The sequence below is a fragment of the Carassius gibelio genome, chromosome A3, assembly GCF_023724105.1.
Source record: "Carassius gibelio isolate Cgi1373 ecotype wild population from Czech Republic chromosome A3, carGib1.2-hapl.c, whole genome shotgun sequence".
Taxonomy (NCBI): Eukaryota; Metazoa; Chordata; class Actinopteri; order Cypriniformes; family Cyprinidae; genus Carassius; species Carassius gibelio.
The window spans coordinates 19,853,916-19,877,175 of record NC_068373.1 but is presented as its reverse complement, the minus strand read 5'-3'; the positions used below and the strand labels follow the sequence as shown (position 1 = coordinate 19,877,175).

Sequence of the window (23,260 nt, the reverse complement as noted above, 5' to 3'; positions counted from 1 at the left end):
GTGCCGCACAATTTTCACGACTGAAAATCAATGACATCAAGGCAGTAATGTGATTGGTTATTAAGGGACAGGGGATCCAAGTTGTTGAAAGCTGTTACGCTTTCTCCAATAGTAAGTAATACAGACCCTCTCATCTCCCTATAAGACAATCTTTCAATCAGAGACTTCTATCTTAGCCCAATTTAGTAATTGTGATTTAGCAATACTAGGTGCCTAATAGTTAATGCAAGATGTGAGAAAGAGAAGTAGAAGTGAGGAGAAGTGTGAAAGTATAGAAGAAGCCACAATTCAGGAAGTCCATATATTTTTATACTTTTCAATGATATCAGATAAGAGAAGGGTAAGCCCACTACAATTGTGCTTAGTCATGTTTAACCATCCATAGGGTATTAGAAGGAGTTTATTAATCCTGCACATCTGGAACTTAAATAAACTTACATCTTACGTCACACAATCAGTCATATATGCTGAGAATACATGATTAATAGATTTTTAAATAATAGATGAATAAATAAATATAAAAGTCACCCAAAAGTCATAAAGATAACTTCATAATGCAATTCATTATAAATAATATCTGTATAAATATGACAATTATAATAATATATAATATTTTTTCTAAATAAGTCGGGACACTTAAAATAGATCTGAAATACGGGACTGTCCCAGGACGTCTGGTCACCCTGTTATAATTGTTCAGAATTATTGTGAATAAAAATCTTTAACAATAATTTCAATAATTTATAATAACTATCATTACAATTATTCACAAGAACATACAAATGATATATTTTTGATGTATTATAAGGTATTAATGCATTAGGAATATTTATATTGCATTAATACTCAGGCTTGAAGTGAAGTGACTGTTCAGCAAACAACAGTCTCCATGCAGGTGTCATCCAGACATGTTTTAGGTTTATGGTAAGAGATATTTTAATGAGGTTGTGCACCATTGCATTGCAGTCTATTTTTGTCTATCCTCAACATTATCAGTCAGAGGAGCTACAAAAGGCAGATGCATGTAAATGATTCCTGTCTTGATAGCAATAGTCATTTGTGTAATTACGGTTGTGCCACAAACTTTTACAAGTAAGAAAACTGGAAAACAAGAAAATAATACTGTAGCAGAGAATTACCTGTTGTTGACCTGTAAAAGTTGTCCAAAAGCATACAATTCCTGTTAACCTGTAAAACAGGCGCTCCTTATAAACAAAATCAGCAGGAGAAATTTGCGTTTACTTCAATACACAAAGCCATTTTTCACTAAAATGTTGTTATCTTCATTTTCGGTGGACAATGCTAAAAGCACAGGCCAGTGACACTGAGCACACAATCATCTCCTCACCTTTTCGTGAATGCTGGCTGTAAATGTATGCGTCCCGGAATACAAACTTAATGCAATATAGTTACCCTGCCATTCAATGAAATAATCCAAACACAATAAATCATGAGGAAAATCCCAGCTACTGGGAAAAGTCATCAATTATGCATGATATGCATGTTTCAGATATACAGCTATGCATATTTTGAGGCTTTCTGGAATGATGTTTCAGTTCATAAATTTTAAATTGATTGTGATGGATTTATAGGGACATTTTTTATTACCCTATAAATCCATCACATTCAGAAAATTGATTGCAGTTCTCTTTGCAAAAATAGTTTCTCTATAAAAATTCCAGTGCCATGTGTAACAACCTTTCATCAAGTGGGCAAACAGGCTGGGACAGCCACCATTATTAATGAAGACAGAAATAGTGAACAGTGTTTCACTGTAGAAACACTTATAAGCTGTAAAGTTCCATTGCAAATTAAATATTTTTGTGGTTGTTCACTCCACATCACCATGTTTAGATGAATATTAAATGTTACTACCAAGCAAAAAGACCACTGTTCTCATTTCTTACGAATTAAATTAAAATACCTGCTGAAAGATTTCTGCAGGTCCACCAATCCTGAACCTCAAAAGATGATAATCTGGCAATGGTTCATTCCTGCACGATCAATGTCAAAGTGCAGCGGGGTTCAATGGTGGCTGTGGTAGGTCACCTGGGCAGTGGAAAATCCTCTCTTCTGTCTGCAGTGTTGGGAGAAATGGAAAAGAAAAGTGGCCATGTCACAGTATCGGTTAATCACTCTGAAAAATAACTACAAATATATTGCCATCATTCAAAAATTTCACATATAGTTTTGCTAGCACTCTCTTTCAGAGCTCTGTGGCTTACGTGCCTCAGCAAGCATGGATCCAGAATGCCATTCGGACGGGAGAGGAAAGACAGCTGGAACCAGAAGGTGTAAGAGGCTTGTGCTCTCCTACTAGACCTGGAAATCCTGCCTGCAAGAGATGCCACAGAGATTGGAGAGAAGGTAAACATGAACTGAGAATGATTCCGAAAAAGACATGACAGAATAAAGAGAGTGAAGGAATATGCCAAAACAACAAAAGAGGTAAAGTTGTTCCGAATGCTGTTCTTTTCCCATAAATTATTTTATATAAAGTGACAAAAGTATACGTGTACGTTCATTCTTGAGGTAAATATGTTAGTCTTGGGTTGTCGCAGGCATCATGGACGATCGAGGACAGTCCACTCCCATCAGACTGGCCCAGATCCGGATCCATTGGATTCCAGGAATATGGACTTCAGAAGCGCAGCAGTCTTGACTGGGCCTTAAAAGAAAATTCTCTCAGTGTCAATGGGAGAGAGAAAGTAAATATAACATCGAGCACAATGTGTCATATTTGTGCTTTATTTGTAATGCTTTCCAAGTTTTTCCACTGAATCGATTTAGGCTTGAATTGTGGGAAGAGGCCGGAAAATCATCTCTTGATCTCTGAATCTTCCGGATCCTTGAAGTGGCAAAAGGAAAGATCTTCATAGATGGGATAAACATTGCAGAGGTTGGACTGCATGAACTGAGGTCTCGCATCACCATTATCCCACAGATACACGTGAACATGTAAAAACAGATTGAACACCATGTAAATATGAAAAAACTTAACGCTTGAGTATTTTATTTTCAACCCTTTTTCCCCAAGGATCCAAAGCTGTTCTCTGGTTCCTTGCATATGAATCTGGACCCCTTTGATGGCTACAGTGATGAGGAGGTCTGGAGAGCTCTGGAACTCGCACATCTCAAGAACTTTGTGTCTGGCCTTTCTGACAAACTCCTTCTCAACAATCTTTATTCTTCATTTGAACCAAATCTCAGTCAAGAAAAGCACAAAGCTCAGGATGAAGAGGTTTTGCCTGTAATAGCTGTTCTACTTGAGCAGGTGTCCATGTTTTCTCCAGTATTACAGAAGCGGTGTGCTTCAGCATTCTCCTGCTGACTCTTTAACTGACGTCTGAGGTGCTTAAACAACAGACCGAAGCCCTCATGTCATCAACAATCTCAGAATACAAAGACTTGTGTAACGTAATCTTACCGTAGAGGTGTTCAGTAGGTCATTATAATGCACACTTCAGATGGACAGCCATGTTCACAACCTCTCACTGCTGTCAAACTGAAGTTTCCTGGAAATGTGTAGTTTATTATAGATCCCAACTAGCTGTAGAACTAGTTGCAATTCTACTTGAACATTTTCAGTTTGTTACAAGAATGTATTATGTCGGCACATTAAAGCCTAAATTCCCATAAAGTTGAAAGATGCATCTATTTATGATCTGAGAAAAAAATCCACTCATGTTAAAAACAATGCAACGCCCACCCATCCTTATGCAGAATTCTCTGTGTAAATTAAAACTTGTATTGTTTCTATAATCTAAAAGTTTAAATCAGTATTTATTGCATTTTGTACTGTATAAGAACTGTATTTTTATATATTTATAATGTTTCCAGGCACACTTCATCCGAGACTGTCAAAACTTGAAAATGCCCTTATTTTTTGCACAGCCTCAGTAAAATAAATGTTGGTAGTAGTGATCTGGAATTTATTTCTTTTTCGCTCTGACAAAATCACATTTTGAGAGACTGACTTCCAAAAGTACAAAATAATGAGCTCAAGTTTAATTTTAAAAATATAAAAAATTTATTCATATTTACCCTGTACACATACAAATTATTTATGAAACTAAGCACACTTAAAACTAGTGCATGTATACAAATATCAAATAATATCTTTGATTACATACAATTCATATAAATATGTAACAAATTAGATCTTTTTTTTATTAGTCAGTTTAAAAAAAAAAAAGTATTTAAAATAATATCACTCCCACCAAACCTGAAATATAAACCTTAGTTTGACCTTTTTCTACAGAACAATAAGTGCTTTCATCATTTTTGGTGAAATAATCACTGAGAAATAATAGTAAACAAAGATCATGAATCAAACACGCCAACTAAATACATTACCAATGAAAACAGAAGGTCATTGTAGACTCCACTGCATGGTATTGGTAAGATGAGGCTTAAGTTGCCATTAGTGGGAGATACCCAGTAATAAATATGTTATACTTATATGATAAAATAAATTATGCAAAAGAAGAAATATTGTAACAGATTTTAAACTTTAAATAAGGATTAAATGAGAGAAAACAATGGCTTTCTAGAGATGAAATTCTCCTTTGGGAACTTTTTTGATAATAAGGATACCTTCAAACATTAACTTTGGCTTGGGATGAAGCAGCTGATGCTCGTGGAGGGATTTTACCCGCAGCTGTTTGGTCAGTATACAACTCATCACTGCATCAGTGGTAGAATGGCACAGAGAAATTTCGTTCTTTACTCTTTCAAGTGAAGCAATGATACAAATAGAATTGTTCTCATTACTAACAATCAACCCCATCAGGAAAGTGCGGCTTAGTGGTAAAGTGAGACGTCTTCCAAATGAAAACAGACAACAAAAACAGCCTTGAAGAAATAAAACTAGTTTCAAACATCCCGAATGTTGGCATTAAACAACCTTCAAAGCAGCATTTGCAGTGAAAACTAGAATGTGACTGAAAACCGAAGGCTACAGTAGCTGAGGATGGAGTGGTGTCATGTTCACACTATGTGTGTGAGCTCTAGAAGCTCACAGAAGAGTCCATGTCACACAAGGTCCACTCTCCATGGACTCTACCCAGTGATATGTCCCTCTTCAACCCCTCTACTTATCAGATCAAACCTGAGTCTTTGGCCATCTTGTAGAAAATTCCCTTCTTGGCAATTAAATTGGACGGAGAATCAAATTCTGCCATCTGGCCTTTATCGAGAACCAGCACCCTTTCAAGAGAAAATGTAAGAAATATTTAGTGCTACATAAACATTTTAGAAATATTATTATATAACAATTATAATACCGGGTTGGTGTAGTCTTTATATTTTATTATTATTTATAACTCTTTTAAGTTTCTTTAACCTTGTGTAGTCCATGATGGTGTTGAGACGGTGTGCGATGGTCAGAACGGTGCAGTCCTCAAACTGAGTTCGGATAGTGGACTGAATCAGATCGTCCGTCTCCAGGTCTACAGCTGCAGTGGCTTCATCCAAAACCAGAATCTTGGTCTTCCTGAGGAGAGCTCGAGCCAGGCAAACCAGCTGCCGCTGACCCAAACTGAAACCCAGATTATATCCAGTCAGAAACAGTCATATTAGATTGGAGTCGAATGAAGAATAACCATTGTTGAGAAGGTGTTTTTTACCTGAGATTCTCTCCTCCCTCTGAACACTCATGGTTGAGTTTGTCAGAAAGGCCAGACACAAAGTTCTTGAGATGTGCGAGCTCCAATGCTCTCCAGACCTCCTCATCAGTGTAGCCATCAAAGGGGTCCAGATTCATACGCAAGGAACCAGAGAACAGCACTGGATCCTGGGACAGAGGAAAAGGGGTTTAGAAATACAAAAGAAAAACTAAAACAGCTCAATTCTCATTGGCAAGTTAACTGAAGAAATGAAATCATTCTGAGAGGAAAACATTAATTTGAAAACTTTAATAGTGATATCCTCATTTAAGTGACTTGAAATGAACGTTTAGGTGTATTTAAGTTCAGTGCCTGAGGAATGATTGTGATTCTGGATCGTAGCTCATGCAGGCCAAGCTCAGCAATGTTGACTCCATCGACACGGATCTCCCCTTGAGACGCCTCGATGATTCGGAAGAGCCCTAATGTCAAAGAGGACTTTCCTGCTCCTGTCCTACCCACAATTCCCACCTAAGAAAAACACACACACACACATACATGATTAACTCTGCATGTTTATGAGGACATTTTAGGTGAATAGGTATCTAAATGAGTACTGTTTATTGATGAAGTCAAAGCTTGAACTGATTCTGAATATTGTGATGGCTCTACGCACCTTTTCTCCTCCCTCAATGTTGACTGAGATATCAGAAATAGCCAGCTCTAAGTCCTCTCTGTATCTCAAGCCAAAGTTGTGGATTTCAATATGACCAGCGGTCGGCCAGCCAGCAGGCAGAGTTGAGTGCTCCGACCTCCATTCAGCCTGTAAACAGAGACATTAATGCAGCATAGACCAATCACATCTCAATAATCCATCTTTAACACGGAAACCAGAAATACACAAGTTTAACCTGGACTACTTTCAGGAAGTTGACATGATATAGTTCATCTAATACTATTTTAAATCACAACTTTTGAATTATAGTGTAATGAATCAAATATTTATGAAGTGTATGCAATCAGTTTCATTTTTTTAATCATTTAAAAAATTCATGTCACAACGATAGTCAAGAAAAAAAAAAGTTAACTGGACATAGTAAAAAAAAAACATCTACAAAACAAAAACAAAACACTTGAAAAATGTGAAAAATTTACCCATTACAAGATCTCACACAAACACTTAACTTTCATAAATTTCTAAATAATCATAGTAAATTTTTTCCCAGAAACTAGTTCCACATCTTGTGGACATATACTATGCAGAACTCTACACAAGTACAGAATGAACAAACACAATCTGCCTGCTGGTGCACTGACCTCTTTCTCTGTGTCTCCATATTCCTTCACCTTCTCCACTGCCACTATGTTAGTTTCCAGCTCAGAGGACATCCGCACCAGCCAGTTCAGAGATGCTGTGACCTGTGAGAGAAATCAGAACTAGTAAGGACTTGACTGGACATCTGGTCTGTATCTCATCGTTTTAGAAGTTAAACTGACCTGCAGCGCATAGGAGATGGACAGCCCCATGATACCTGGACTCAGACTGTCCCTGGCCATCACTGCAAAAAGGGCTGCAAATGTCACAATACAGTTTCCCACAAACTCTAACCTCACTGCCAACCATCTGCAGGACACAGAGGCACAAAGACACACACAAATCATCAGCTTTCCAAAAACCAAAACACTAATGCATGTGAGGTGCTGAGAGTTCTCACCGGTTGGCTACAATGCTGGGGAAATAAGCTTTTTGGTTGTGGTCCACTCTGCCGTCACTCTCTCTGATGAAGCGTTGCTGTTCTCCAAATGCTCTGATCACGCTGGTTCCCAGTAGTGTCTCGTTGAAGTGTGTGTAGACAGGAGAGCGACTCACAGACTCCAGTCGTTTCAGCTGCCGAGAGGACGCCACGTAAAAACGCTGACAGAAATGAAAAGACAAATGTTAGAGTAGAACCCAGCAAATGATTACACTTACATTGAAGTTTTAGATCTCAAATATTTTCTATCTAAATGTTATTTAGCCTAGAGAATTGCTAGCCTTTCCTAACATGCAGCCGCAAGGTAAAACAACTGGCTGACCTGTACAAAGAAGTAGAACAGGCCCAGCGGCGGGATGATGATGGCTACCAGCGGTGTGGCAATGAGGATGACAGCACATGAGCCCAGCACATTAAACATGGAGCCCATGAACATTTTTATGATGCTAGGGATGACCGAGTCAATGGTGTCCGTCTCTTTGGCAAAGCGGTTGACCAGATTGCCACTGGGTGTGCGTTCGAAGAAAGACATGGGAGATCTCAGGACGTTGTAGAGCATCGTCTGGTGCAGGTAGCGGGAGGCTAAGATCCCACCAACCGATACAGACACAGAATAGCAGAACACTGCAATACCTATCAGAGAGAAAACGAAAAAAGAAAAAACTAGCTTCAAAATCAAAATGGCTTCTGGACAAATAAGCTAATTAATAATAATAATAATATAAAATAAATAAATAGACATATTAATAACAAATATTAAGTTAAAAAAATAAAAATGCATTGCATTAAAATTATTTCAAGTGGCTGCAATTGAACATGTTTGTTTTTTTATTATTAAAAATACTATTTCACTTTAAAGAGTTTAATACTAAGACAATATCATCATTATTAATTGGCAGGTATAGTTCATAAAAACATATTTTTTAAATAAATAAATATATATATTGAAAGGTGAGTATTTGTTGATATGATCACAATAAGGAAAAAATATTCTATCTAAATATTGTCAAAATTTTTACGATATTCGATATATATCTTGATATGTTAACATTTGCTTTTAAATAATAAAAAAACATGATTTTCTTTTGGCCATTAAAAACAAACAAACAAAAACAGCTAATTTAAGCAGCTAAATAAAAAATCTAGACCAAGTGATCACTTAGTGCTTCTAATTAAATTAACACATTTAGGTCTACCTGAAGTAGTGCAAAACAAGTACAGAAAAGTACATTTCTGTCAACTTTTTAGTGCATGCAATTCACAATTCACAAGTTTTTTAGCTAAGAACACAAGTCTGTCAACTGTCTGTAGTTTTAAGAGAAGCTCTGTGGCATGAAACTATGTTCCCAGTGACACTTAAAACCCTCTTAGATGGGCAGCTAGTTGCTGAAGGACATAGATATTTCTTATATAGAAATATATATAAATGAACACCAAAGACTTTTGCACTCAATCTGTCTATATTATGAAAACTGGTAAATATAACAGTGAAACAAACACGGGGCAGAAAATGTCTCCTTGTAACAGCGAAGCTCTGATTCTAGTTATCTGGCAACCGCTCTCATGAAAGCTCTCGTAGTAGAGGTGCATAGGAGCAGTCTGCAGTTACAGGTTCCTTTTTTGGATGTTCGGCATGTCCTTTTAGGAAAGTATGCTTGAATTTGAAATATTCGATATTCAAATTTTACATCGTCGTCAAAATTATTCAGATATTATCGCTAATATTCAATATATTGTCCAGCCCTACACCAAAATGAAAAATTATTAATTAGAAGTTCCAACTAACAGTGACCATATAACTAAAAACTTTTTTACATTTATATAAAAGTTGTCATATTAAAAACATATATAAGAAATCCCACACAACAATCTGACCTTGTGAGATTCCAAGGGCTCCATACACTCCTAAACGCATCTCTCTGTTGGGCTGGGTGTTGTTGATAACAGGGTCATCTGTCCAGAGACTGAGCCAGTAGTTTGAGCCCAGAGAGGACAGATGATGACAGAAGAACAGAAAGATACTGAAGATGGACAGGGGCAAGCCGATAGCCTTCATGTACTCCCAAAACACAGACAGCTTCACCTGGATAACAAACAACAGTCACTAAATCTAGAAAAAAGTAACATCCTCTAACATCCTGACACAGAGACAGCTGACTCGTACCCTGCCAGTGTTGGCCTTGTCGGCCTCAGTTAGTCGAGCAGCATCTGCAGATTTGGTCTTCTTTGCGGCTGCAACATCATTAGGTTCAGTTTGCTGTGGGGTTTTACCTGTGCCTGCTGTATTAAGAGAATTCAGACTCTGCCTACAGGACACAGAGATAGAGTAAATAATGTCAAAATACTGTTAGTACATGACTTAAATGATTCATCACGCTGCAAAAGGTCGGGACACAGTGTTAATTCAGGACAAAGAAATAATTCAGAAAAGCTATTAGGTATCTCTTACCCCAACATGGCAGGACCTCCATTCTCAAGTCCTTTCCGTGGAACTGCTTCTATAGATTAAAAAATATGTACTAAATCAGACAGAATTATTCCTGCATGCTTCATGCTTTTCCACATCCATACTTGTACCAATGACTTTTTAAACTATTCAGAGTTAAAGAAGACAAGCTTTCTCATCATTATCTAGAAGTCATGACATCCGAAAACACCTTCGCAACACAATAGTTTTGCAGCAAATGTTGTAATCAAGCATTGACTAAAACACCGGGATGCACTTGAGTACAAACATGTCTATATATAACATGGCAATAAAAGGCCATCATAATTAGCTTCTAAGCAACCACACCTCTCAGGCCTGCTGAAATTTCAGTCAGCAAAACTGTTTTAGGCTCAGAGGCGAAGGTTAGAAGAATCACCAGCAGGCTGCCCAGCACCTCACACACACGAGGAGCTGACACAGCCACAAGACTGGGGAAGGCCAAATGTTGAAACCATTTACAGTACAGTGCAATGTGTAACATGTAAATCTAAGGTTTGTGAGCAGTAGTCCAATGGCAACGTAGTGGGAAAGTACAAAAAAAACCTCAAATATTTCAGGCCTCAGACTTGGGCCCATATTTATCAATTACACTCAAGAACGCTGCTAAGAATTGACTTAAGTGTAAAAAAAATTCTTGGCTCAAAGCTGTGCTTAAAAATTAGTTATCAAGCATCTTAAACAACTTAAGTGAAGTGTAGGATTAAATCTTAAATGTCAGACTTAGAGTTGCCATAAACAGGATTTTGGATGACGAAATACGCATGGAACAATCACTGAATAGATTTACTTATTTAAGAATATTCTCAGATAAATTCACATTGAATGGTTAAATTCCTAATAGGAGTTTACATTCAATGTACATTTGACAATAAAGAATTTTAAAGAGAATACATTATGGTAAGGAAACTAATCGTCATCCCAACCTTCAATTTAGGGTTGCGCTGGTAGACGATAGTATTGTGTATCGGTGATAGTAAGAGACATCGCCTGTTGCTAGTTTGAGATCAAAGACGATTATTATGATTATTATTATCCGTCAAAAATATAGGCACATGTCTTTAGTGATTATGTGCGGAGAAACTTCAGAAACTTGTCGGGGCGCCATGATCAGCTTTGGTGGCCGTGTCGGAGCCATAACGCGCCGCAGACATGTTCAGTGTAAATAAGGGGTAAGAGATCTATTCATGATACAGTGTAGGTATCTTCAGCGATTATAACGGGAGTGTTTTTAAAGAACATACAATACCCGCATTAGACTTAAGTCATTTATGACGTTCTTTGATAATGTAAATATTCTTTGCTTGTTTCTGTTTGAATAACTGAGGAAATGTAACCGTTTTATTAACTGCTTGTTGTCAAACATGTCAAGAAACTCTTCTGAAAGATTTGCGCACATACATCTCTGTCTCCTCAGTGCCATCTGAAGCCCCCTCTCCTAAACTCCTAACCACTTGAGAGATCTCTCGAGCTGTCTTAAATAACTGGGAGAGTAAGAGTTATTCTTAGCTTTAAGAAATTAGACAACTTGCTTTTACACTTAAGTTTAAAGGTACGAGTACATTTAAAAGCACTCAGCACTCAGATTAAAATGGCACTTTTGAGAAGCTTGATAAATATGGGCCCAGGATAATAAGCCCTATTCTAACATGCAGTACAAGCAGGCCTATTCAGTTTACACCCTCAAACCTTCAGATTTCCCCTTTTCGTCCTCTGCCTCCCCTCCCTCTTCTGAAGAGCCAACAGAGGGGACACAACAAAGAAGAAGAAATGGGGATGAAACACAGATGTACAGACAAAAACGATCACTAGACACAGATTAATTATAAAAAAAAGATCACCCACACAATATGAACAATAGTAATCATTTAGAGGAACTGGCTATTTGAAAGCAGTCCAGATATGAGGAGGCCAGTCTCACCTGCCACTGACTCCTCCACCTCCTCCTGCTCTGTGTTGGAGTAGTTACGCAGAAACTCAGCGAAAGCGCCCTGTCTGCCCAGCAGCTCGGTGTAAGAGCCCATCTCTGTGATTTCTCCATCCACCATCACCAAGATCAGGTCAACCTGGGGCAGGAAGCTCAGCCCGTGCGTCACCAGAACCCGAGTCTGCAAGAGTTCCATGCATGATGTGAAATGCCTATAAGAGATGTATACCGTATTTTCCAGACTATAAGTCTTTTCATAGTTTGGCTGGTCCTGTGACTTGTAGTCAGGTGAGACTTATTTATCAAAATTAATTTGACATGAACCAAGAGAAATGAACCAAGAGAAAACATTACCCTCTACAGCCGCGAGAGGGCGCTCTATGCTGCTCAGTGCTCCTGTAGTCTACCCCTAATAAACATAGAGCGCCCTGTCGCGGCTGGAGACGGTTATGTTTTCTCCTGGTTCTAAATAAATGCGACTTATAGTCTGGTGCGACTTATATATGTTTTTTTCCTCATCATGACGTATTTTTGTACTGATGCGACTTATACTCAGGTGCGACTTATAGTCCGAAAAATACGGTATATATTTGGATAATACATGGCTAAATGGCCTTACCCTGCCCTGTAGCAACCCCTGAGGTCCGATGACCTTCTCAAAGATGTGTTTTCCCACATGAGCGTCCACGGCTGAGAGCGGGTCATCCAGCAGATACACTGCACAGCTGCAGTACACAGCCCTGGCCACACTCACCCGCTGTTTCTGTCCTCCAGACAGATTCACGCCCTAAAATTACAATGTCATATGATAAACCCAACTGACTACTACTATAGATTTAAATAATGTCGTACTGTTGTATTAAAAGCAGTCTGTGACAACATGCAGCTATAACCTTCAATCTATCGTGCTTGGTTAGGACAAACTGTAAGAATCATTCTGAAGGCTTTATTTACCTTCTCGCCAATTTCTGTCAAGTCTCCTCCAGGCAGGACTTCCAGGTCTGGTAGGAGAGCACACGCCTCCACCACCTTCTGGTACCAGCTGTCTTTCGCGTCCCGTCCAAACAAAATGTTGTCTTTGAGAGAGGCGTTTTGGATCCAGGCCTGCTGAGGCACGTAAGCCACAGAGCCCTGAAAAACAGTCAGATACTCAATGTATTTCTTTATCCTCCCATTATTAATGTTTAAGTGCCAATACAAAAATGTATGACATAAAATTAACAGCTTTTCAAAATAAAATAAATCAATTTGAGACATTGATTTTGAGACAGTCAGATGTTTTTGATGTGAAAGTCAAACAAGATGCTTTTTGGATAATTTTCAAATCATGTGGAGTTAATGCCACTCAAGGGAATAAACCAAATACTAAAACGTTATTAGATTGTTTTGCTGCTAATATAATAAAATTATGTTATATAAAAGCTATGGAATATTTTATGAAAAAATATTTATATTTAATATATATATTAAATTATACAGTGGGTATAGAAAATAATCACCCCCCCCCCCCCTTTAAAATAATCACATTTTGTTGCTTTGCAGCCTGTAATGAAGATGGACACAGTTTTTGTTTATACAGCTGTATTTACTCAGTGTAACTTATAACATCCAAGTGAAATATAACACCAACAAGTCAGTTGGAAAAAGGATCTCCCCTCCCTAAAAATGACTTGTAAACTCAACCGGGTGTAGCAGATAATCACCTTCTCAATGGCACACAAAGCCATTTGACTTTCACCTGTGATCAGGTGTGGTCATTTTGATTAGCTCGGCATGAAAAAAAGCTTCCCTGGAGCATTTCAGTCCTTGGTAGTGCAGCTGAAGCAAACTATCAACTAAGTGTGGCAAGGCACTGTCAAAAAATCTCTGGGATATGGACAGGCACAAGTCAGGAGATGCTTACAAAATACAAAAAAAATTATACATTTCAAAGGCTTTATCGATGCCTAGAAGTACAGTTAAGTCTATTATTAAGAAATGGAAGGTATTTGGTACAACACAGACCCTCCCTTGATCAGGACGCCGCACCAGACTGGATGAAATAACCAGGAGGAAACTGGTCAGAGATGCGCCCAAGAGGCTTACAACAACTCTGAAGCAGTTGCAGGAATTCATGAAAAAAAACTGGTGAATTTGTGCATGTGACAACAATATCACAAATTTGGCTTGTATGGGAGGGTTGCAAGAAAAAAAGCTACTCCTCAAGAAAGGCTAATTGCAATCATGCCTAAATGCACCTTGAAGATTCTGAGGCAGATAAAATTGAATTATTTGGCCTAAAAACCAAACAATACATCTGTTGGAAATCCAATACAGCTCACCATTCAAATAACTCCATTCCTCCAGTAATATCCTATTATGGGACTGTTTCTCTGCAGCAGGGACTGGAGCACTTGTCAGGAAAGAAGGAAAAATGGATGGGGCAATATACCTTCAAATTCTTGAGAAAAAACTGCTGCCCTCTGCCAGAAAGTTGTCAATGGGAAGAAGGTTTACTTTCCAACATGAAAATGACCCAAAACACACAGCAAAACTGGGCACACCGGTTTCAAAGGGGGGGTGATTATTTTCTATACCCACTGTATTTGATACATAATAAAATATTAAATTATAAAAGAAAAACCAAGTGGGCTAAAATATGTTTGAGCCCCAGTGCATACATAATTTGTTTAACTCAAATACAACAGAGCATTTAATTCAAGAGCCACTGTTTTCACACGGAATCCTTTCAGGCAACCTTGCTCTAAACACATACAACAAAAGCACGTAGCTTGTGTCTGTACCTTGATCGAGACAGACCCTTCTTGCTTCTGCATCTCTCCCAGCAAAGCTGAAAGCAGAGAGGATTTCCCTGAACCCACATGCCCTACCACAGCAACAAGCGCCCCTTCAGGAATACGGACATTAATCCTGAAGAGAGAGAGACACGCTGACACAATGAATAACAAAAAGTTCAAGCAGCATATGGACAAAGGCGGCATTGTGTCATAAAAGTATAAAAGAGTACATTCATTCATTAGGATTTCTTCATTCATTTCATTGTTGATTAAAGATTATGGGCAAATCTTTCAGAAGTGTACTGATATTAACAATGGGATTTACAGTGAACAATAATGCACGTCAAATTACACAGTTCAATGCATGATTTGAAGCAAATGAGATTAGGCTAAGATTGAAAGCAATTCGGCAACCCAAAATCCATGATCCCTCTTATTAAAATCAGTGGAGATTCACCAGATTAGATTTCCTCTGATGCTCTCCTGTATCGGGGTTCATGCACGTGTACTTGCCTGTAATGGCCTCAGTATCCTGCTTCACTGGTTCTGCTCTATGTAATCGCAATATTCATGTCAATGCTTTGAATATAATAAGTACATTTGTTTAGAGTACACAGTGTTGGGATTTGATAATGGTTATTAAGCACAGAGCTCAAATGATTGACATGACATTCTATTAATGGTTCTTCAATGTTTTCCAATGAGGGCAGAAACGGTATTAAAAAACTGTAAACTCTGGCATGTATTACCTAGAAAATATTCTTTTGCATTTTTACTGTTGCATGCAACAACCAAAATATTATACGACCAGTATAGTGGAGTATATTATTTGTATAGTTTTGAAGAGCAATTAAGAAAATGGAGTTACCTCTTCAAAGTAGGGGAGTTGTCTTTAGACCAGCTGAAAGCTCCTTCCACAATCCTGATGCTGTCTGGAGCTGAATGAGCAGGAAACAACAACGAAGTCTTTTAAGCAGACATCAAAACACACGGGATGCCTTTAAACGCACCGATCTACTGAACAGCTGCTACTCTCTCATACAATGCTGTTTTATGTCTGTCTGTGGAAAGAGTTTGGAGACTGCCGTGCTTTGTAAGTCAAACATGCACAACATACTAAAAAATACATGCCACAGAATATTGCACATATGTTTTATTGCAGATTTGAACTGCTTGTGGATCACTGGACTCACATGAACTGATGGCTGGCCGCTCCACATTGTCTTCATCCAACTCCTCGTGGGACAGAAACACACGCAGGCGCTTCATAGACACACTGGCCTGAAGGAAGCAATACATTTCACAGTCATACAAAAAAAAAAATCTGATCACAAGTTCCTGGATTTCAGTGTTAACCATTTGATCCGATCACAAGTGGTCCAAAAACAGTTGAGACAACTTATACCATATTCCAAGGTATAACAAGGTTCACATTCAACGTTTTTTTTTTAAAAAGAAACAGAGAGTAAGAGTGTAGTACCTGCACCATGCTGCTGATGACCATGGGCAACATATTAAGAGGGAAGCGCAGGATGTTGAACAAGGCCAGAGAAACAAATGCCTTCTGTGCATCCAGAATATTATGTTCATCCACTAACACATACACTGCGAACGTGGAGAGGGCAACCTTTGTGAAAGAGACAAGACAATCACAGGGTAGCATCAAAAACAGTGGGCATAATCATGAAAAAGCCTGTGTAGGACTGGAATTCAAAGGCATCTCCTACCAAAAATGGTGCGCAGACCCAAGTAAAGGTGGACACGGCACCAAGGTAAGCAGTCTTTTTAAGCACACGTAATTCACTCTCTCTGATGGCAGACACTTTGTCTTTGAACGCCAGTTCCCATGCGTAGAGTTTAAGCACTTTAATGCCGTTCAGCACCTCATTCATAAGCTTGATCCTATTGTCCTTGCTTTTCATTTGGGCAACCTGTAAATGAGAGTGTGTCAGATTAACAAAGATGATCTAATTAATGAAGATTGAGGCAAATAAACCTGCTGAGCAGGAAAAGAGGTTCAAAACCTGGTAAGTTTTAGTTTTCATGGCAATGACTGCATTTAGAGGAACCATTAGCACCATCACAGCAACTCCAGCAAGCACAGAAGGTCCCAGATTCTGATAACAAAAGAGCAAGAAATAAATAAATACATCATAACAGGTTTTAGTGATGTGTAATGAAATGAGCACACAAGCCAAGACACCTTTGTGTAGGCACATACCTGCCACAGGAAGTAAAGGGCCAGGATAACCTGCAAAGGTGCTGACCAAATCATGTTGATATAGGTGATGAGGTCCATAAAACGTTGAGCATCTACAGACATCAGATTCACAATCTCTCCGACAGTGGATGTTCGCCGAGCAGCATTGGTAATGACTAAGGCCTTGTCAAAATTAAGGAAAATATTATAAATGTACACTACCATTAAAATACTGGAGTCAGTAATATTAATATATTTATAAAAAAAATAATATATATATATATATATATATATTTTTTTTTTTTTTTTTTTTTTTTTATTATTATTATTATTATTATTTTTAAAGTATGGCATATTCACAATGGCAAATGCATTTGTTTGCTTCTTGAATCTCTGAGCGCTCTAAATATGAAACCGTAACAAATAACCTCCAAATGCACATAAACACCATATTATACCCTGTTGCAGACATTTTAGCACTAAAGAACCCAATTACTTTTCTGTACACAGCACCAACAATGGCCGTACGTAACCTCATGCCGGTCACAAAGCAAACGTGGAAATATTTCTGCAGAATGAGGGTTTGCACGCAGGTACAAATGAACAGCAGGGAGGTGTAGAAGTAGCCATGCCAATCAGGGGCACTCGAATCATTCACAAACTGGATCAGTAGCCTAAGAAACAAAAGAACAAACTCACAATGAGTACACATTTATATGTCAATCCAACAGCAGAATGCAATTCTTCTGGATTCAAGTGCAAGAAAAATGAGCAAACTGTTTGATGTCACAGTTCGATGGCACAACTTTTCAGCATGCCAAAACTAACTCTTCACTGAAGCTCTTTTGAGAGCCACAGCTGTTGTTTTGACAGAGTGGCCTTCCCACAGAGTTAAAGTCATTTCTAACCACATGACTGTGAAACCACAGAGGGAACCCTTGCACTCTCCCCTAACCCTTTGCACTTTACTACTGCTTCTGAATTCAGCTCAGATGGGATTAATATCTGATTCTGATGTTGTATTAATTACCTGAGAATCTCCGGCCCAACAAACATCAGGATGTCATGAATAAACTTATACAAGGAGCTGACTAGAAAATATGGTCCGAAGGTTCGGCAGAGAGCACAGAAGAGAGAAGGGTCGCCTGTCTTTTGAAGGCTTTTCGCAAGCAAAATCTCTGACTCTTCAATTTGTTGTCCATCCTTCTTTTCTTCCCTTGCTGATCTTTTTGGGGAGTAGAGTGTCTTATCTACTGGCCTAAAACAAAAATCATAACCCAATCAGAGGATTAGTCCGTTTTGTAGTAAATCCATAAATTTGTCTGTTTGGGGGTGGGGGTTGACTTCTTGCTTCTGACCTTTTGACCTTGTTGCATTCTTGGTCCCAGCGGCGCACCAGCTGTGGCACAACTCTTTGAGACTTGTCCTCTGTGTTGAGCGACCACAGGTCCTTCTCTTCCAGAGGCCTTTTATAACCAGTCACCATCAATCTATGAGGAAAAGAAAGGGACATGCACTAACAAGTAACAACACCCAGCCTGAATACAAGCTTATTCATTAGCAAAATGATGGCTCCTTCAGTACTCTTTCTTGATAGAGATGGTAGAGAGAAGATAGAAACTGACGGGATGAATTGGATCAAGAAATAACATGAGCCAGAATAAAACTTCTAGAGAAGTCAACATTCATGTTGTGCAAAGTTCTATGTTTTAAAAAGAAGAGTGTTGGAAATGCCGTCATTCATTTTGCTCACCCTGTGATCCACCAGAAAGTGATTCTGGACAGGAATGAAGCCCCTGACTCTGGACATGAATTCTGCACAAACACATTCATAGTACTGGCCATCAATTTAACATCCATATAATAAAGCATACCTCTACCTTCTTTAAGTAAAGTACACTAACCGAGTCTCTGACAGCCTGTGAAAAGAGCGGAGGCTGGTCAGACAAGCCGGCCAGGATCAGGGAGATGAGCAGCATGGTGTAATAGATGTAGAAAGTGGTATATTTGAACACATTCACACTGGCAGGCTGAAAGGAAAGACCAAACAACACTTTAAGGGTTTGCTGACATATCAAGCAAACCTGATTTGTGTTTTTTTTTATCTGTAACTGATGAAATGTGAGGTTTTATCCGGTTTGTTAAATTTCCCGTATTTCAATAACTATATTGGTTGCTATATTAATGATGTCACAGTCAGCATAATACTGAGAAAGTTTCTTCTGCAGAAACTGAAGAGTAACTATCAGTGTGGGCGAGGGACAGGAAATTTGGCCTCTGCTGCGGCGCAGAACCCACATGGAACGTGAGAGATCACGAGTGACAGTGTCATTTTACACATTCATGCATTGACTGAAAATAAAACTGCTGAATCATGCATTCACTCATACACAATTCTCTATTACACAGTTCACTACACGAGGAAAGGGTGAACAAAAATAAGTATATTCAGGCAGAGCTCTTTTGCCCAATTTGCGTGCCATTTTATAAACGACGCATTCCGAATGACAAAAACTGTCTGAGACTGAGGTGAATTGCCCCCAAAAAAATCTCATTTGGAATCGCATATGAATATGGATAGGCTCGGTTTTATACAAAATACAGATTACAAAAACAAATAAACAAATTTGAGTCACATACGACTCAAGAAGACATCCGAATCACACTGGAATAAATATATATATATTATTACATGAACTGCAAAATCTGTCAGTTTTAATGCATAAGTCATATTTACCTCATTCAATGCATGCAGGATCTTGGAGCGAAAGGTGACTGTAGCGCACACTATGGTGATCAGCCAAAAATTAAGCATCACCCCTGAGGACTGTACCCCCTTCTTCCGCTCATACTGGATCAAGAACGTAGCCAGCAACTAAAACACATCCAATTACAAAAAAAATCAAATTTGTTAAACATCAGGCTAAGAAACAATTTTAGAAACTATAAACAGTAATATATCAGGTAGGATTTGTCCTTGAGGCAGGGAAAGTGGAATACTTTCAATTAATTTGAATATGAAATCAATGCAAACCGAAGAGTAATTTACAAGGAAAATAGTTTAATTCAGCACTTTTCTTTTGTGAAAGAACAGGTCTCACCATTGTAACGCCAAGCATAGTGGGGCTGACTAGGTAGACTGGGGCTACTGTAGCACCATGGCTTCTTTCCCAGAAAGAGTAGAAAACATCTGCCCAGCAGATAAGCCATAGGGTAAACCCAACAGCCTGTTGGAGGAGAGTCACATGATCTTGAAACAACTGTTGACCTTGGCAGAGTTATCAGGAAACACACTACCAAAGCACACTGCTACATTAAAAGCATTGTACCGGAATCCTGTTTGTTAATACTCACTGTTTTGGCTCTGTTGAGGTGGGTCATGCATATGTATCCACGGTCATTTCTTTTGAGGTACAGGATGTATAACGGTGCAAACAGCCAGAGGTAGAGGCAGGGTATCCAAACCAGCACTGTGTTCTGGAAACATGGTGTCAGGTCTGGATTGTGTGTTTGCCAGGTCCGGTTCCAATGCTGAAAACATGAGAGGTCAAAAGGGTATTTCATTTTACTCTGCGTCTCTGGAGATTCTTTGGACAAAACTGAGAAACGAAGTAACAACTGGAGAAGTCACGGAGCACTATGCTTTCTGGCAAAGCACACAAAGTCATAATGACGTGTTCAAGGAACAAACACTCTTGAGTGGATCTTTCAGAGAACCAAAGTAAAGCGCAATCTTTTCTGTGCAATAAAGCAGAGCAGAGAGTCTTGAGCTTCTTGACAAAAACAAGTCTCCTTCAAGTAGTGACATCCAAAACATGCCTTAAAAATGAACTGAACCTTTTCTTACAAAGAAGATCTAATTGTGTTCTCTGTAGGGATCATCTCTTCCAATAATTCTGTTTCTGGGGAGGAATAACAGGTCAATAAACAAAAGGAAAAAACTAAAAGCTTTTTTTAATGACACTAATGATGGGACTCTTGTCAAGAACATCATGTTTCATCCTAAATTCACCATAAGGAAATTATGTTTTGCTAAAAGAAAACTAAGCCTTTTTAAGACCATTAAGACTTTTTTTTTTATTACTGTTACGAGGAAAATCATGAAAAAAAAATATGATAAAAGCGTCACTTGGGAATTATTTTTATCATGGTAGAATTTTAAAAGACTATAATACAAAAAAGATTTGCTGAATGTGCCAACTCAGTCCAATGGGAAAAATGGTAAGTAAAACAAAAAAGATACACTTATAGTATTTTAATGAGAATAGAAAACATATACCCATAAAATTCCCAGCAGTTTAATAAGGGGGAAAAATGAAACATTTAAATGTGTTATTAAAATTACTTAAAAAAAAAAATTAAGATAATAATTGCATATTTAAATGGAAGTACTTCTTGTACCAATTTTATTATTATTATTATATAAAAATAAGAGAGCTACTAAATGACTGGGGAAAAGACAAGTAAAAAACGTACTTGTATACCCAATAATATTAATAATATAATGATATGGTACTATATGACTGGGATGATTTCTTCAATTTTCTTTTTTTTTTCTTTACATTTTACAATTTTCACATTTGTACATATCCCTATGACTTTAAACAGTTTTAATAACTTTACAAATCTGGTAATGTTTCATTGCCTTGTATCATTGGCCATACAAAGTCATATTAACAATGTAAATTAAGAAAAGTAAAATACTTTCTTGGCATGCAGTCATGTGTGATTCATAATTCAATATTTTGCAGGACAAACTGTCTCAACCTGCCAGGAAACAATACTATTAATCCACTGACCTGTCAGACCTTGCATAAACAGGAACACAAATAAACAAAGCTTAATTCTTTTTGACTATATCAAATAATTACCTGAGTTCTCTAGTTGCAAGAAAACTACTGGTAACACTTTAGAATAAGGTTCCATTAGTTAATGTTAGTTAATGTATTAATTAACATGAACAAACAATGAATAATACATTTATTACTGTATTTATTCATCTTCGTTAATGTTAGTTAATGAAAATACAGTTATTCATTGTTAGTTCATGGTAATTCACAGTGCATTAACTAATGTTAACAAGCACAACTTTTGATTTAAATAATGCATTAGTAAATGTTGAAATTAACATGAACTAAGACTTATAAATGCTGTAGAAGGATTGTTCTTGCTTAGTTCATGTTAACAAAAGTAGTTAACTAACATTAACTAATGGAACTTTATTCTAAAGTGTTACCAAACTACTTAGCATTAGAGGATTTTGCTTAACAAAAACAAGTCAGAGAAGTAACAAGTCAACTCATCAGCTTCCCACTGAGATAAAGACACATTGAGAAAGTGGTCGTGTTATAAATCAATCTTACATAAGGTGGTTAGACTGTTATAAACAAAAATCAACACTACAGGATCAAAGCCCACAGAGAGTTAAATTTTTAGGCATATGGCTAACCGGTTAGCCTAGCAACAGTGGCAGCGTCTCAAAACTTGGTGAACTGTCTACCTAGGCATCATTATTTGGCGTTATAGGTCCATTCAACCCACATGCAGGCGCGAATTTGATGCCTGGTCTGATCGTCAAATGCTCCTATGAAGCCCTAAAATAATGTCTAAGATAGGTAAGTTAGGCTGCTCGCTGTGTTATGAGACACAGCCAAGTGTCTGTCTCTATGCTGCGGAGTACAAGCACAACGAAACTTGACAATCTGTTGAAAACAAAATATCGTCGGGAAAACGGTTTACGACGAAAGGACTGTTCATTTACTCACCCAAAATGGATCAGAACCATCCAAACTGCAGAAATTGTCAATAGCCATTCGCCGCAGGAAGGATTTGTTATCGTATGCTGGGTTTACACTGCCTCCGTTTCATAACCACTGCAATGTGCTGTTGTGTTGTGATGTTGCAGACCCGTGTAGTTGTGGGATGGATGAGCTGAAAAAAAGGGGCGCTGTTACTTCAGCGATTGAGCTGACTTAATAACGGTACTCACACACGGCAATATGGCAAGCCGTTTTAATAAAACGTACTAGTGCTTTTCCTTCAGCTAGTACTCGTTTTTAGCTTCGAGTACGTATTCATTACATTAAAAAAATGCTAGGGGATTTTTGGGTCCGTCTTAATTACAGTTTTAAACCCAGCTCTTTAGAGCCAGTGAGGTTTAACATCATCTTCAGGTGAGAGCAGTTCAGAGAATCAAAGGTTTGAGTATGTTTTATTTTGTCTAACAAATTTGTTACTGTGCTGTAAGTCATTTTCCTGTATGTTATACACAACAAACAGGGACAAGATGACACTCAGTTAAACGCATGTCGAAATGTCTGATGCCTTGCATGAAATACTTTTTTTTTTTTTGTAAAGATACTGAAATACTTTGAATGATAAAATAAGTTCTTAGAACTGTGCACTGTTGCAATGTATAGGAAAGTTATAAGGAGTTGATAAGAGGCATCTTTTTGATATTTGCTGTCTAATATTTAACTTGGAAGAGGACTTAAGTTAATCTTTAAGTATT

At 37.9% G+C, this 23,260-nt stretch overlaps 1 protein-coding gene across 4 annotated transcripts; it reads right to left on the bottom strand.

Moving 5' to 3' along the window:
• Nucleotides 1–3,919: 3,919 nt before the first annotated feature.
• On the bottom strand, nt 3,920–22,718 carry LOC127951352 (multidrug resistance-associated protein 1). Of its 4 annotated transcripts, XM_052549207.1 has the most exons (32): nt 22,515–22,708; nt 20,104–20,280; nt 19,851–19,976; nt 19,487–19,624; nt 18,654–18,779; nt 18,503–18,564; nt 18,108–18,239; nt 17,780–18,007; nt 17,246–17,423; nt 16,771–16,932; nt 16,574–16,666; nt 16,277–16,480; nt 16,030–16,176; nt 15,743–15,830; nt 15,418–15,487; nt 14,556–14,682; nt 12,727–12,903; nt 12,392–12,559; nt 11,767–11,953; nt 11,535–11,576; nt 9,810–9,858; nt 9,525–9,666; nt 9,236–9,443; nt 7,683–7,993; nt 7,322–7,521; nt 7,104–7,230; nt 6,924–7,025; nt 6,283–6,429; nt 5,979–6,137; nt 5,628–5,794; nt 5,345–5,539; nt 4,019–5,208 (listed from the first exon to the last, which is right to left on the bottom strand). In XM_052549207.1, the coding sequence occupies exons 1-32, from the start codon at nt 22,560–22,562 to the stop codon at nt 5,100–5,102; spliced, it is 4,596 nt and encodes a 1,531-aa protein (XP_052405167.1). In that variant the 5' UTR covers nt 22,563–22,708; the 3' UTR covers nt 4,019–5,099. The 4 variants fall into 4 exon arrangements, with proteins under 4 accessions (XP_052405175.1, XP_052405167.1, XP_052405191.1 ...); XM_052549215.1 differs by lacking the exon at nt 11,535–11,576 and having other exon boundaries at nt 3,920–5,208; nt 22,515–22,717; XM_052549221.1 differs by lacking the exons at nt 4,019–5,208; nt 5,345–5,539; nt 5,628–5,794; ... (11 more) ...; nt 12,392–12,559; nt 12,727–12,903 and having other exon boundaries at nt 14,612–15,100; nt 22,515–22,718.
• Nucleotides 22,719–23,260: the final 542 nt, after the last annotated feature.

Bases quoted from the DNA above. Each gene is read 5' to 3' on its own strand.
- LOC127951352 (XM_052549207.1), bottom strand. From the start codon at position 22,562: ATGGCTATTGACAATTTCTGCAGTTTGGATGGTTCTGATCCATTTTGG. The intron at 16,177-16,276 runs GTAGGAGATGCC...TCTTTCACAAAG, and splicing joins GGGTCTGCGCACCATTTTTG to GTTGCCCTCTCCACGTTCGC. The intron at 6,138-6,282 runs GTGCGTAGAGCC...TGTTTTTCTTAG, and splicing joins ACATTGAGGGAGGAGAAAAG to GTGGGAATTGTGGGTAGGAC.